A 16,133-nucleotide genomic window follows, 5' to 3' on the forward strand; every position below is an offset into this window, starting at 1 on the left:
TTGCCCGTGAGCTTTTCCATCATGCCTTAGTCCAAACTGCTGGAGCTTAGAGTTATTCAAAGAAACATGATTTTTTTTAATACCCACTTGCCACTTACAAACAATTTAACTGAAATCATGACATTTGCTAGAAAATGGACGAGCAACAGGATCATTTAACAAATGAGCTAGAAAAGGTCCAGCACTTCTTGGGATGCAAAACTCAGAAACCAGAAGCTGCACCCCAAAGATCTCCGTGCCAGGTACCAAGTCCAGGAGCCACATCCACCCTGTTGGCTTCCCCCTGCTCCAGGGTTTCTTTCCCAGGGATAAGGGTATTTTCTCACACTGAAGATCTGGTAATATTTTCCCAGCAGACACTAAGGATTGAAGCCATCCACAACAGTGTTCACACAGCCACAGGAAGGCTGGAGAGGACTTTGCACAAGAGTGGCAGCGACAGGACAAGGGGAAATGGCTTAAACTGCAGGAGAGCAGGTTCAGACTGGAACTTAGGAAGTTCTTCAGTCTGAGGGTGGTGAGACTCTGGGATAGACTGCCCAGAGTGGCTGTGGATGTCCCCACCCTAGAGGTGTTCAAGGCCACGCTGGATGTCACCTTGAGCAACCTACTTGAGAGTGTCCCTGCCCACCAGAGGGAGGTTGGATTGGATGATCTCCAGGGTCCTTTCCAACCTAAGCCACTCCAGGATTCTGTGTTCCAGTGAACAGCTTAGGAACGACTCAGCTGCCAATGTTTTCATGTTTGCTTAGCCAACAGGACTGATAATTGTATCTCCAGCTTGGTTGAGGCTTACCTAAAGCCATCATGTAAGCTAAAATAACTCCATCTTATCCTCCAGCAGCTGCCAGTGGATAAGTGCAGCGTGAGCATTGCAGCTCCACATGACCACCCTGAACATCCCTCTCCCCAGGGATGGACCAAACGCTGGCTGACCACAAACCAGACCTCTACTGGAGGCTCTAGTGTGGTTAAATGACACCAAAAGGTTAAATGACACCAAAAGGAGTGCCGAGGAATTAATTTTATCATTGCAGCAGCCCCTAATAATTACAGCCTCACCCACCTCCAGAAGGAAGTCTAATTACAATATTGGGATATTCATCGTTAGAAGAGGGCCAGGTCAGCATTCTGCTGGCACTGCTCTACACACTGGGTGGAAGGCAGCACACAGACCTTATTTCTTTAAAGTTTAAAGGTAGGAAAACTGCTCTGGCCACGTTCTCCAAGGGGCTGCCACCACCACTCCACCTTCCAGCGTGGCAGCAGCAGAGCTCCCCGCAGGGGAATGGGAACAGGCACCGTGTTACACCCCATAAAACCTCACTAGAGGAGCACAAGCACATCCCAGACCCTGTCAACAACAGAAAATTGGAACGTTTAACTTTGTTCAAGAAGCATCAGGGAGAAATGGGATTTTTGTACGCAAAAAAAAGCATCAGGCTGAGTTTCTTGGAAAACGCTGAAATGAATTAAGACAGAATTCTACCTCCTGGCAGAGAAGAAATGGAAGAGTGTGTCTGAGAGGGTACAAATTACCTCACAACTCTGCTACAGAACTGATCACCACAGGGCTGGTCTGGAATGGGGAGAGACCAGTGGGTTGGAGATAGAAATCAAGTCTGAGAGGCACCAGTTTTCATCTGCAAAAATCTCCAGTGTCACATTCCTGCACAAACTGATGGAGCTGCTCTCAGGAGCAAAACCCTCTGGTGTTACCCAGGTGTTTCCACACCTTTTTTTCCCTTTTTTCAAAAAGCCAGAGGAGGAATGAGTAACCAAACCAGGCTAGAAAAGCAGAGTGCAGTTCCAGCAGCTTCCTTCCAGCTGCTGGAAACAGAAGCCCAGACCCCTGGACCCCAAACTGCATCTCCTCGGGGCACGGCTGGAGGAGCCAGCACCAGCAGCTCCCAGAATAGAGAATGTAAAGTCAAAAGTCTGTTTGAATTAATTATTGTATTCTAATTTCAGCTTTTTCTGTAATACCCTAGAGCCTCACCAGCTCCAGGCACCTTTAGCTTCCCACACCACCTCTGGTCTGCATTTAGCTTTGTCCTTCTGCAACACCACACACAAGCACTTGAAGATTTTTCAGCCTTCTCAAACACCTACTCCCTATTTGAAGATGTCACCTGATATCTATTCATGTCATCAGCAAAGCCCCAGCAGATCTTCCTGAGCTGGAGTCAGGACACCAGGCACTTGGTGGCCTTCTCACACTCCAGTCCATGAGGAATGTGACCAACAACATGGGTTTGAAGCACAGGGAGGAATAACGTGCTAGCTCTGGATCAGGGCAGTGGCAGAAACCATCTTTTATAGGTCAGGAACAACAATTTCCAGTTGCATAAGCAGTGAACAAACCCAAACCCAAGAGGGAAATGATGCTGGAATTCCATTTCAACCCTGCCTTGCACCACGACAAGGATTAGCACTATCAGTCTACTCCAGTGAGCACACCACACTGAAATCCAGCTGAGTTTCTGGTTTTTAATGGATGTTAACTGTTTAAATCTCAAGTCCAGAAGCATTAAGAGCAAAAAATTCATGTCCTATTCTAGGAAGGACTCTGGTCAGAGCCTTGCTTGTATTTTTGTTTTGCATTATGTTGCAACATCCAACCTCAGCCCTCCAGAGGATCACAAACCACTTCACATACAGACACATATTTTCCTTAACCTTAAATAGAGGGTATTTGAAGTTTCTTCTTTGCCATGAATTAATTTCATCATTAAACATCCCTACAATCAGCATGGTGCCAAACTAATGCCTAATGTCAAGAATGATTCCAGAACTACTCCCATCACAGAGCCAAGGGCAGTGCAAACTTCCACCATCCTCTCACCCAGCACATCCCACCCTTGTCTGCTCATCCCCAGGGCCAAAAACCCAGCAGGGACCCTCCACAGCATCCCACACAGGAAAGGGCTACAAAAGATTTTCAACTCCCTAAATACCCCACATATGCTGTTATAGCTCTACTTCTGATTTTCTTTCACAAAATGCAAAATAAATTGCATTGAAATGAACTTGTAAAAATCACCATCAGAATCTGGGAGCTCCGAGTTCTCCTTGATCCACGTGACCTTGTGATTTGCATCAAGGGAGCTCCAAGAAACATCCTCTGCAAGGCAGGACGTTGGCTGGAGCCTGGACCCTCCCCCTGCCAGCCCAACCTGCCATTCCTCACCAAGTTTACTAATTAACCAGCAGAAATTAACGAGTCGAGCCACAAGGCTGCAAATCTAACCCTAGGAAAAGGCCTCCTTAGGAATAAACTCTCCATCGTAAGGTTATTGACTGAACAAATCACTGCGATTAGAAACACAGCCCTGCACGAGGTAGTATCAAAAATCTGATATCCAGTGTAATCAATTAACAGTGTACAAGCCAGCACACCACGCTCAGCCTCACAGGCACCCACTGACATGGAGAATTCAGCTAGAAATTATTTAATCTTTGGTTTCCCAAGTTCATTCCCATTCCGTGCACATTGCCTCGCATAAGCTTTAGACAAGGAGAACATGGAAAGTTCATTAATTACCACAGTAACTTTACAAATGAGACACAGATCAAGAAAAATGCAGCTGCCCCTCCATGATGTGCTCCTCCTGGAGAACAAAAGTCACATTTAATGTGATTTCATGGGTACTTTTAACTGAGGGGACACGGGGGTTATAAACCTGCCCCACACTGGGGATTCCTGGGCATCAGCTGAGCCTTTCCTGGTGCTCCCCCAGCATTCACTGATATGGCAGCAGAGACATTTAGTTCTGACAGCAGAGCTGCCCTTCATTGTTTTTCCTGTGAGTTAAACTCAGTTTCAGCACCTCACCCAACGTGCTTCAGCAGCAGAGGCAGGGGCAGCCTAAGTGAGCACGGGCTGGGCTCAAAGCTTCTGCAGGTGCTTCTCCTTCACCTTCACTCAACCCCAGAACCCCAGCGTGGAGGGGTGGGAAGGGACCTCTGGAGATCATCTCATCCCACCCCCCCTGCTCCAGCAGCTCACCCCCAGCAGGGTGCCCAGGGTCACAGCCAGGCAGGTTTGGGATCTCTCCAGAGCAGGAGACTCCACAGCCTCTCTGGGCAGCTGCTCCAGGCTCCACCCTCACCCCAAAGAAGTTTCTCCTCCTGCTCAGGTGGCACCTCCTGGGTTCCAGTTGGTGCCCGTTGCCCCTTGGCCTGTGGCTGGGCACCACTGAGCAGAGTCTGGCCCCAGCCTCTTGCCCCCTGGGGCCCTTTAGCTCTTGCTCAGCACTGCTCAGATCCCCTCTGAGGCTTCTCCTCTCCAGCTCAGCAGCCCCAGGGCTCTCAGCCTGTCCTGGCACAGAGATGCTCCAGCCCCTCAGCATCTCCAGAGCCTCTGCTGGACTCTCTCCAGTAGCTCCTTGTCACTGATACCTATCAAGAGCCTGGCTCCTTCCTGAGCATGTACAGAGACCCTCACCCCTCTTCTATCAGGCATTTCTGGTTCTCTCTTCCCAGACCCATCCAGAGGATCCCAGCCCAGCTGCAGAGTAGTCTCTGCCCCAAGGGCACCCAGATGCTCCTTCCCACCCCACACCCAGCCTGGCACTGGTGGAGAACCTGTTCATCAAGCTGCTGTTGACAAAGATAATCTAAACCAAACACCTTTGAGTCCTCTCCTCTGCCAGCACAATAAAAAGGAATTTCATAAAAGTGTTTTATGTCAGCCTCTGCGAAGGCACCTTCCCTCCAGAGATGGTGATTAATAGAGAAAAACAGCTAAGCTGGAGCTCCACTTTATTGCACATGGACCTGGCGTTTTCAAGCTTTCTTCTCTAAAATGCTACTATATATTCTGTGAGAGAAAGCACCCAGAAGTGTGTGGTTTAGCGCGAATGATTGATAATAGGATGATTGCTCAGGCACTCAAAGTGTGATGTTTGATAGCCTATCATACACCCAGTCGAAAGGAAGGCAACAATTATCATGGCCTGACGTGTTTGTCACTGCAGGCTGAGCCCCTTATAGACGTGCTTGAGCCTCCCAGCAGTAGAATATCCACAACATCCCACATTCAAATATCCATCGTGCCCAAGAGGCTCCACTTGAGCTCACTCTGGAGCTGTACATCACAAGTCCAGCCTCCCACATGGCCCCAGTTCAGGGCATGACACATCTGGATGTAATTCTGCTTTTCAGCACAGGGAAAGAATGATTTTTTTTTTACCCCCTTTGGATTCTTCTCTAAAACAGGTAAAAAAGTTTCTGTGGGTCAAATAAAACTCTGCAGGAAGCACCAGCAGCTCCTGGCCCTGCAGCAGCGACTCACTGCACCTTCAGGTCTTATTTCAGCATCAACCCTTCTTGACAAAGCCTGAACGACTTGTACCTTTATTTTTATGGCTCAGTTTGCTCTTCAGGCTCCCCAAAAACCGCTGCCATACGCCCCTGGCAGACACTTAGCTGGGTGATTCTAACGCCTGCTCATCAGGAACAATAATTACTGAGAAACATTTCTCATCAGAAAATTCCACCTGAGCACCCAAAGCCAGAACTGCATCTCTCCTGCAACGTTCAGTCTCGCTGTGTTACAACTTCAAGCACCAGAAAGAGGGAAAATACACCATAATTTAAATTCTTAATTGCTACATAACATTTCCAAATACCCTCTTAAGCATTCAAAGGATGAACAGTTTCAAGAATTACCCTAAAGGTTCTAAATCAGACCTCCAGAGCAACCAGGGGTGCCCAGTGCTTCCCCAGCTGCCACATTCAGAAGGTTCTCACCCAAAGTCACGTTAAAACAGCAATTTTTTCAGCAAGCAACCACATCTAAACCTGGCATGAAACCCACAAACAAAAAAATCCAAAACACTTTAAATCCAGATTACAAGAATGCCACCTCCATGCCCGGGGTATTTACCAAAACACAACAAAATTCACACTCAGAAGCTTAACTCTCATGAAAAGAAAGGAAAAGAAGAAAAGAAAAAGGGGAAGGGAGGGAGGAAAAGGGGAAGGGAGGGAGGAAAAGGGGAAGGGAGGGAGAAAAAGGGGAAGGGAGGGAGAAAAAGGGGAAGGGAGGGAGAAAAAGGGAATAAAAAATGAGAAGCTGCTCACGAGTGCCTCCAGGAGCGACCTTACCTGGAAAAGGTGAAGCCAGGAGTGGGATTCTGATGGGGGAGAAGGTCAGCAGGTGGCAGGGCTGGACGCTGGGCACCGAAGGTCCTTGAGGAGCTTCAGGCTCCACCGACACCATGGCAGTGGTGGCTGTGGTGGCCAACGCCAGGGTCTGGTTGCCCCCGAGAGGTTTAAGGCTATTCTGGCAGCCACCTGGGGACAGGGGAGACACAAGAGGGTTGAGGGGTCATTGGAAGCCAGGGGATTCACCCAGGATGAGGTTCTCCCCACAGGATGGAACCCAGGTCTGCAGCATTCCCCACGTGGTCTCTGCTGCTCCCACGTCCCCTTGGTGAGACAGGAGATTTTCTATATATTGTATTCTATATTTTCTAAGGATTCTCAAAGCCCTGTTCCTAATTTTTTATCCTTAGACTCCTAGCTTTGGGTTGGTGTATTTTTAGCTATTAAAACCGCATATATGTGAAGATATCATGGGAACCTCGAGGGACAAGACACCAGTGAGTCATCTATAAACTGGGCAAGGTTATTAAATTTACATTAAAAAAAAAAAATCTCAATAAAGAAGTGAAATATTAACACATTGGTTGGAGTTTTCTTCAGCTCCCACAGCTTCATAACGATGCAAAACCACCCTTATTCTGTTTTTTTTTTCCAAAATATAAGTTGTCTAACTTCAAATTTGCATTTTTTGGGTACTTGCAGTATTAACCACCTGATGTTTCTGGGCTGTTCTCTTGTATTATACACACACCCCACAGTTTTATAAGTTTTACATAGTAGTATCCTTCATGCTGAATACATCTCCTGCAGGGACCTTTTCCATAGGAACTCAGAGCTCTCCCAAATCAAGGCTCTTTAGTCTATGCAACACTCACCTTTCAGTCTAACAAGCTTAGGGGAAAGACCTTCAGAGCTCAATCTTGGCTAAATATGTTAAATAAACAAGAAAATGAGTGGTAAAAGTCTTAAGGAGAAAGCCTTAATTTGACAAACACCAGCTGTTGCTCTCTACACTGAGCTGTGCATCCAAAAATTAAGCAATCATTAGCTTATTATGTCATTCAGCAAATGTTTTCAGTTCATGTGGAAATCCTTCAGGCAATAAGAGCCAACTGTAGCTCTGCAACAAAAAAAAACACTATTTGATCAGACTCCTCACTTCAGGCATTCCATGAGTTTGCAAGGTATCTTTTTCTAGGTGCATCTCCACCAGGAACATCTCATCCAGGCTCCTCCACCCTCCTCTGGCCTGAAACATCTCTAAAGCTTTGACTTCAGACACCAAGTGCTGGCTCAGCCCCAGCTGGTGTTGGGGAAACAGCAGGTCAGTGGTTTTGGAAGGGACTCTGCTTTGGTTGTAGCTAATTGGGTCTCCTGAGGCTATTCTACTAAACTTTTGGCAGCTTTGCTCCTAACTCTTCATAGACCATTATTTGCCAAAAAAAAATAAACTATGAAAACCAAATATTTTCAGGAAGCCTCAGGAAAGACTTCCATTATTTCTGCTGTGTTTGGCAATGCCAAGAAGAATCCACATCAAACATCTGCACGGGCACTAGTGAACAGGCACAGAGGAAAAAATCCCCAAAATCTTAGTTTTGATCATTCAGCCACAGATAGACAAAAACCAGATTATCCAGTCACCATGGAAATAAAAGAATTAATAATCTGTGTCCAAGTAATTCAAATGTTTAATCCAAGTTTCTGGTTCACCCACTTGAAGCCTAGCACAGACTGGTGGGTTAAACACCTGACCTGCCAGAGCCTGGGAAAAACCCACAAAACAGCTCCTCTAACTCTTATGAAAACTAACATTGTCTGGAAAAACTCCTTTTCCACTGGCTTCCTACAGGCTACATGAGCAGCAAGGTTGTTTACTTCTCATTTGATCCTTTTATTTCGGAGAAGATGTAATTTCCCCAAAGAGCCCAGGATAGCAGCAAAATAATAAGCCTCAGTTTCTTGGCTAGCTGGAGTCTTCCACCAGCACAGAGGAGGAACGTTCCTGAGGCAGGGCATCCTTATTAAACTTTCATCAATCCCCTTATTAAAGTTGCATCAGTCAGTTGAAAGAAGTTTGGGTGATTTCCCCTGCTTTTGATGAAGTTCTACCTCCCTCCATCCTGCTAAATAATTCCACGAAGGAAGGACTATCCCTATAATTGTTAATGCTTGAGAGGAGAGCAAGAACAGGGCTTCAAACCCACTCTCCTGCTTTGTAGGCAACTAAACAATCACCTCAGTAATCCATCAGTCTCTGTGACAACATGTGATTTGCCCAAGCAACTGGAAGCTGCCCCAGGACGTGAGTCGTGGAGAGCTGGGGACTGTCACCTGCCCCCAGCTCAGCTGGAGAGAAGGGCTCAGAGACAAATCAGATTTTACTCTATTTCCAAAAGCTCCTTGAAAGGGTTTTTTATTGGCATCATCATTAATCACCCCACGTTTACAAGAATTTCTGAATCCCATGCCCTGGAAACAGCAGTGAAACACTGTCACCAATACACTCCTCTGTGAAGAAAATGCTGCAGATTTCTTTTCCTAGCAGTGATTTCCTCCACTCTGCTTTTGCCAAGTCCTGCTACACCCTGGGCAGTTCTCTGCTGAAACAACAGATCCTGTTTCAATGCCCTTGCCCAGCCTGCCAGCTCTGCCCTCCTCAGCCCCACCAGATCAGGGGGAAGCATCCAACATGGGCAGCACATTTTGATGTGAAGCCATCAAAGAGCAGTTGAAGAAGCAATGAAGAGATTAGAATCATGGAATCCCTGACTGCTTTGGGTGGGAAGGGACCTTTCAAGGTCACCTAGTCCAACCCCCTGAAGGGAGCAGGGACATCCCCAGCTAGAGCAGGTTCCTCCAGGGTCCATCCAACCTGGCCTTGAAGGGATGAGGCACCCACAGCTGTAAATATTCTAAAATCCACCCTTAGCATGAACAACTCCCAGCATCTCAGTGCCATAACCCTGTGTACATCACCCTTGTTTTAATGGTCCCTGGACAGCTTTAGGCAGGCAAACCACTCCTCTGATCCCTCACTCCAGGCCTTCAATTCTCTCTTTTCCATGGGCACAGGACAGCCAGCCCTGCTGAGACCCACCAGACCTGCCCTGTCCAGCACAGAGCACACTCAGCATCCTCTCCAAACTCCACCAAACGCCTCTGGTCCCCCCAGTCTGCACCAGTGCCCCCTCTACATTCACCTGCTGCCTCTGCAGCCAGACACAAAACCCCAAATCCTGACTTTGGGCCACTGACGTTGTCCAACACGTTAAAAAGTGAAACCATGAGGTTTTCCTCCTTGAAGACAAAACAGCCAAAAGAATAGAAATTATTCTATTTATCAAGACAGAAGTAAAGGCTACTAATACTTTGAGAGATGTGAGGATGCACTCTTGCCCAAAAAGAGCAGTCCAAGCCCTTCCCTTCCAGATTAAAAAGGAATCAGTATTCTGAAAACTCACTGTACAGACAACATTATGAATTTTAAATTCCCCTTGATTATTACAGTCTTCAGTCCTTGTCTTCAGACTTGCCTGCAGGAAAACATCTCTACCAAAGGGTTGTGAATATCTCTCCTCAAAGACCCACATTAAAAAAAATAAAGGGAAAAAAAATACTCAAGGAGGTTAAAGATCTTTTGAACTTTTCATCTGTCTTGGAGGAAAAAAAAAGGAAGGATTAACACACACAAGCAGAACGTGGTTCCTGGTGACTTTGTTAAATGATCCAGTGAATCTCTGGGTTTGGCTCATCCTTGCAGCCCACGAGAGCTCTTCTGCATCAGGAGGTGAGGACCAAAGGACCCAACACAGACACTGACCTGGCTGCCTCTTCTTTTTTTGCCTGGAATAGCCAAAAGAGGCAACTACAACACAACTGGACTTCCAGTGCAACGTGCTGGTCTGCCCCTACCCAGGGGAATGCACATGGAGCCACAAGGCATCTGATTTCTACCAAAGCTTTCCCACCACCAAACCCCCCATCTCAGTGCCATCTCCCACGTGAATCTCTGGTATTTTAGCACTGGAAATGGGCACCAGAACTCAATACAACCAGAAGAACAAAAAAAATCAAATTAAAAATAAAATCACAGCAAGCACTGAATAGCTTCCTAAAGGATCCAGAATCTTTTCCATGTCTGGTCCCTTCTCAAAAGTCACAAGCACTAGGACAAGAGGAAACAGCCTCAAGTTGCACCAGGGAGGTTTGGGTTGGACACGAGGAAAAACTTCTCCACTGAAAGGGCTGTCAAGCCCTGGACCAGGCTGCCCAGGGCAGTGGTGGAATCACCATCCCTGGAGGGGTTTAGGAGCCATGGAGATGTGGGGATTGATCTGGAAGGTCTTTTCCAAGCTACACAATTCTATGATTCTGTGTCTAAAAGAAAAAATACTTCCAAGGGGTTTGAGTTCAACGTGTGTGCTCTGGAAGCCATAAAGACTTAAACACCAACCCAGCTCAACACTGACCACATGTGAGCCCTGCTGAGGTCCTCAGCCTCACCCAGAGGGGTCTTTGCCATCCCCACTTTTCCACAACATCAAGCAAGCTCTTTAATTAAAGTCAGGAGCCAACTGACCCCCAACACCCTGCCTGCCCGTATCCCTGGATTTTTGGGTTTCCCCCAGGCACAGTGCTGCTCTTCAGGCCCCACACTGCTGCCAGCCCCTCTGCCCCTGAGCTGGCTGCACCCGAGCACTGCACAGCCCCAGCTGCTGGTCAAACACACCCCTTGGGAGCCCATCCCCCTTGTCAGACCTCTGCTCCAGGGGTGCTCATGGAATCCCAGGAGATGCTGCCCAAGGCAGCGGCAGCCTGCAAGGGAGAGTTTGGGGGACCATGGAACCACCTCCAGCCAGCTCCTGTGGTCCAGTCCTCCAGTGTGGGACCTGGGGGTGGTGCAGAGCTCCAGCAGAGTGCATCAGCCTGGAGCTGGGTCCAGCCCTGGGGTCCTCAGGCCAGCAGAGCCAGGGACCTGCTGGAGCAGAGCCAGAGGAGCCCCAGCAATGCCCCGAGGGGGGAACCCCTCTGCTGGGAGCCCAGCAGGAGAGAGAATCATTATGGTTGGACAAGACCTCTAAGATCATCCAGTCCATCCAACACTACCACAATAAAGCTCAAACCAAACCGACTTCTTCCCCCCAATTTCCTACTGCACACCAAGAAAACAATGACTGAAACACTCAGCCAAGATTCCTGCATAACACAGTCATAATTTATTCTGTCAGCAAGATGTTAAACATTCCATAGTGGTGCTCTCAGAAAGCTGCACGCCCTGTGGAGAATCTGGAGAGCAATGCTGAGGAGAGTGTGAAGGTGAATGTTCATCACCCAGTGGAAGGTGCTATTGATGTCTTGGATTAGATCACTTCTGTAAACTCCAAATGAGAGTTGGGCTTGGGCAGCCTGGAAGGCAGAAGTCTCCAGGGAGACCTTCTGGTGGTTTTCCAGTACTTCAAGGGGGCCTATGAAGAAGATTGGGACAGATTTTTTTTGAGCAAGACCTGTTGGGACAGGACTTCTCACTGCTTCCACAGAGGAAGGGAAAAACAGCTCCAAAAGGAAGAAAATGCAACTGAAATGTGAATTATTGTTTATGATCCCTTATTCCCTCTCCCTTCATCTGTGGAGTCTGCACACTGAAGTCATTTAGACGGCAGTTCTTTATTAGACTATTATCAGAATTAAAGCTGACAGCTGTTAATTGTGGGGAAAAAGAAGGCAGCTGCAATAGGCTGCAGTGACTGTCAGTGCTTGATCCTCCCTCCTTGAAGAGGAACCATTGCAAAGGAGAAATACCATAAAAAGAGCTGAGTGGTTTCTGCCTCACCTCACCCCACCTGGGATGGCTCCAAGGATGGGGCAGCGACCACCTCTCTGGGCAGCCTGGGCCAGGGGCTCAGCACCCTCACAGTGAAGAATTTCTTCCTAATATCTAATCCAAATCTACCCTCTTTGAGTTCAAAACTGAACTGATAAGTTCAGTCCTGGTCCTGTTGCTGCATGCCCTAACAAACATCCCGGCTTCAGCACATCCAAGGAGATGCTGGTTGGATTTTCCTCTCTGGAGGGATCTGCTGCCAGCTCACTCTGAACAGCCAAATAGAGGCACATGCTCCCTGAATTTAAAGGTTGAAGTCTCTGCTTTCTCTATAAATTGTCCCACACGCTGGTAGAAGAGCAGATCATAGAATTGTTGCAGCTGGAAAAGACCTTTAAGATCATGGAGTCCAACCATTAATGTAACACTGCCAAGCCTAGTGACCCATGTCCCTCACCCCACATCTCCACAGCTTGGAAACCCCTCCAGGGGTGGGGACTCCACCACTGCCCTGGGCAGCCTGGCACAGCCCTGGGCAACCCTCCAGGGAAGAGGGTTTTCTTAATATCCAACTTCAGCTTCCCTTGGTGCAACTTGAGACCTTTTCCTTTTGTCTTATTGTTTGTTCCTTGGGAGCAGAGCCCGACCCCCCCCTGGCTCCAGGCTCCTGTCAGGAGCTGTGCAGAGCCAGAAGGTCTCCCCTGAGCCTCCTTTGCTCCAGGCTCAGCACCCCCAGCTCCCTCAGCTGCTCTGCACAAGACTTATTCTCCAGACCCTTCCCCATCTTTGCTGCCTTTCTCTGGACATACTCCAGCACCTCAATTCTCGGAGTGATGGGTCAAAAACCAAACCCAAGATTCAAGGGTCAGCCACCCCAGTGCCGAGTCCAAGGGGACCATCCCTGCCCTGGTCCTGCTGGCCACACCAGTGCTGAGCCAGTCCTGGGTGTTAGTGGCCACGCTGGCACACACTGGCTCATCTTCAGCCCGCTGTTGACCACCCCCCAGGTCCTTTTCTCCCACTCTTCCCCGAGCCTGGAGCACTGCAGGGGGTTGTGCTGACCCAAGTGCAGGACATGGGACTTGGCTTTGTTGAACCTCATCCCAACAGCCTTGGGCTATCAATCCAACTTGCCCAGATCCCTCTATAGAGCCTTGCTACCTTCAAGCACCAGGATGGACACTGGCAGAAGATGAATGACTGAGAATCTGCTGGCCCCACTCCCTAAATCACACCCAGTCTGAAAAGTCAGCTGCTGAGCCACTGAAGCAGCATCTCTCAGTCAATACAGTGAAGCCATGGATTGGCTTAAATGGCACATTTACCCCAAAGCCAAGGGAAACACATCGACATCCCCATCTTCTGTAGCCCAAAGGGAGGCAAAAACACTTATCCTCTTTTCCATTTGTAAACTCCAGCCTGCCAGCAGCACCACTCACAGCTCACTTTGTGCCTCGCATGCAAGAAACAAAAACACCTCACAAACCAGAGAAGATCACTGGAAGATCAGGTCTTCTTTATAATGAGGTCTTAGGGGCAGGGAGGGCAATATTCTGAAAGAGTCAGAATGACCTTTCCCATCAACACATTAAATTATAGAAACAAAACCAGATGTAAGTGGAAAAAAAATACAAAATCTCTCTCTTAAGTGGGTTAAACCTTGTGCTGGATCTGGGTAGGCAACAGGAAGAGCAGTGAAAAAGCACAGACAATAATAAGCAAAACTTTTTAAAGGCTGTGATTCAAGTCAAGCATTCCCAGAGACTCCATGAAGTTTTCATCTCTGCAGCACCTCAACGCTCCCCAAATCAAGAGGGTTTGTGGCCTTTCAGGGCTATTCAGGCTCCTGCAGTGCTGCTCTTGTCTCACAAACAGGGAGCCCGAGCACACACACACATTAAATATAAGAGAATCCAGTCTGGGAGAGCCCAAACCTGACTCCTTATAAAGACAAATGGGCTTCAGATAGAAATATACAGCCTGTTTAGGAAATTCGGAAGGTGCTTTATCATGTATTTCTCTAGTGTTAAAAACCATAGGCAAATGGAGGCCAAATTTAACTCAAAGCAACCACATTTTTTCCCTCGATTTGTAACATTTCAGATCTTCCAAGTTACCAGGAAAACTGCATCTAAACGTACATCTGTATCTGCATATAAATTCTAACACTGATACTTGCTATGAAAAACACTGGCCCAGTTCTGTAAAGGTCAGTGGGATTAAAAGAAAGAGAAGGATATTAGAAGATATTAAGATGAAGGACCCAAAATTTAATCTAGGTAGGATGGGTCATTTTCTGCTGAAAGAATATTCATGAGCTCTCCACTCTGGCATTTCTGATTTCAACTCCAGTGGATGAAAGAGCAAAAATGTTGCTGTAGAGCAACGAGATGCTGTGGCCAGGCAGTGCCTGCAGGGAAACTGGGACTTGGCAGAGGGAAATTCCTACTGGAAAATCATTCCACACAAAATAAAAAAAGAGGGAGAGAAAATATCTGATTTAAGACCCTTTTTAAGACTTTTCCTTCAAGGGAACCAACCCTGAGAAATGCTGCCAGTCTCCATTCCAGGTTGGATTGCCTGGAAAGGACAAAACTGCTGTGGGAATTTGGTTGAAGGTGAAGAGCACTCCGAGGTTTCCACCTCTCCAGCGTCTCCTCCCAGCACTCTGAGCTCTGCCAGGGCTCCTGAAGGAGAGCTCTGGGAACACCAAGGGCTTTCCATAGGGAATTCTTCAGTGCCCAGCTCAGCAGCTAGTGCTGGAGGTGTCCATCCTACCAGGGCCAGTACGACACTCCAGATCAGCAAGAAAATGCATTGGATGCTGAAATGTGCATTAAAAATAAAACAATATATATATTTGACAGCTGTCAAACATTTTAAGCTGCAAGCTGATGCTCAGGCATTCAGTTTCCCTTTTCTCAGGCAGCACCAAGGCTCCACACACCCAACCACCCACTGAAGCTCCATTTTCCAAGTGCCACCAGCCTCCAAACTGCTGCCGAGCAGCTGCCACCACGTGAACCCCCAGAAACTCCCCAGGGTGTTTCTCCAGCAACCCACAGGTGAGGTTTACAGCCCTGGCTTCCATGAGCTTCCAGTGCTGGTGGTGGCCTGGCCCTGGCTCAGGTGGGGGTGGGAATTGCTCCCTGCTGGCTGAGGGTCTCCCTGCAGAGCTCCTGGCTCTGAACAGAGCTGACCTGCTCACAGCACGGGCCCCTGAGCTGAGCTGCTCATCATGGTCCTCAGCAAGGAGCCCAGTAATGATCACTGCTGCAGAATCCCAGACTGGTTTGAGTGGGAAAGGGCCTTTAAAGCTCATCTCATCCAACCCCCCTGCAGGGACAGGGACATCCCCAGCTAGAGCAGGGTGCTCAGAGCCCCGGCCAACCTCCCCTGGGATGGTGCCAGGGATGGGGCAGCGACCACCTCTCTGGGCAGCCTGGGACAGGGGCTCACCACCCTCAGCAGCAAACATTTCTTCCTTCTCTCTAGTCTAAATCTGTCCCTTTTAGTTTAAAACCATCCCCCCTTGTCCTGTCCCAACAGACCCTGATAAAATATTTGTCCCCAGCTTCCTGATGAGGCTCTTTCAGCCCTGGCACCCCCAGCAGGTCTCCCCAGCTGGAGCCTTCTCCTCTCAGCTGCCCCAGCCCAACTCTCTCCTGCTGGGCTCCCAGCAGAGGGGTTCCCCCCTCGGGGCATTGCTGGGGCTCCTCTGGCCCCACTCCAAGAACTCCATGCCCTTGTGACGTATTACACTCCAGGTTCTACCTGAGTGCCCACCCACTGCTCAGTTTAGCATCACCCTGGAGCAGCAGCAAGTGCTGGAGCTTGTGCCACACGGGACCCTGCACCCAGTTACAGGAGACATGGACCCAGCACCTCCATTTCCCAGGCACCCTCCAGCCAGCAGCAGCAAACACGGGTTGCAAGGGCTGTAAGCTGAAAGCCACCATCCCAACTTAACACCCAGGGGGTCGTTGCCCTCACTGGGGGTGCTCCCCTGCCCCCCTCCCTGCTGCTGGGTGCTCTCCCACCACTCAGGAACCACTTCTTGAAGGGATGACAACACATCCCCACCCGTATCTCCTGCTCCCTCCCTCGCAGGAGGCTGGGTGAAGGGCTTGTTCTCCAAGATCTCCTGGGAAAACCTTCTCAAACACACCAACAAGAACACTCCCTGTGCAAGGACCCA

The 16,133-nt window shown here is 48.6% G+C and overlaps 1 protein-coding gene across 1 annotated transcript in view; it reads right to left on the reverse strand.

Annotated features, from left to right (window-relative positions):
• TCERG1L (transcription elongation regulator 1-like) overlaps nucleotides 1–16,133 on the reverse strand; it is a gene marked incomplete at both ends in the record, with an annotated part of 40,404 nt that overhangs the window by 20,810 nt on the left and 3,461 nt on the right. The window contains one exon of the mRNA XM_008935663.1: nucleotides 6,112–6,300. Within this exon, the coding sequence (XP_008933911.1) occupies nucleotides 6,112–6,300 (189 nt within the window). The remainder of the gene's footprint in view (nucleotides 1–6,111; nucleotides 6,301–16,133) is intronic.

The sequence above is a fragment of the Merops nubicus genome, unplaced genomic scaffold (genome assembly GCF_000691845.1).
Source record: "Merops nubicus isolate BGI_N331 unplaced genomic scaffold, ASM69184v1 scaffold6282, whole genome shotgun sequence".
Lineage (NCBI taxonomy): Eukaryota > Metazoa > Chordata > Aves > Coraciiformes > Meropidae > Merops > Merops nubicus.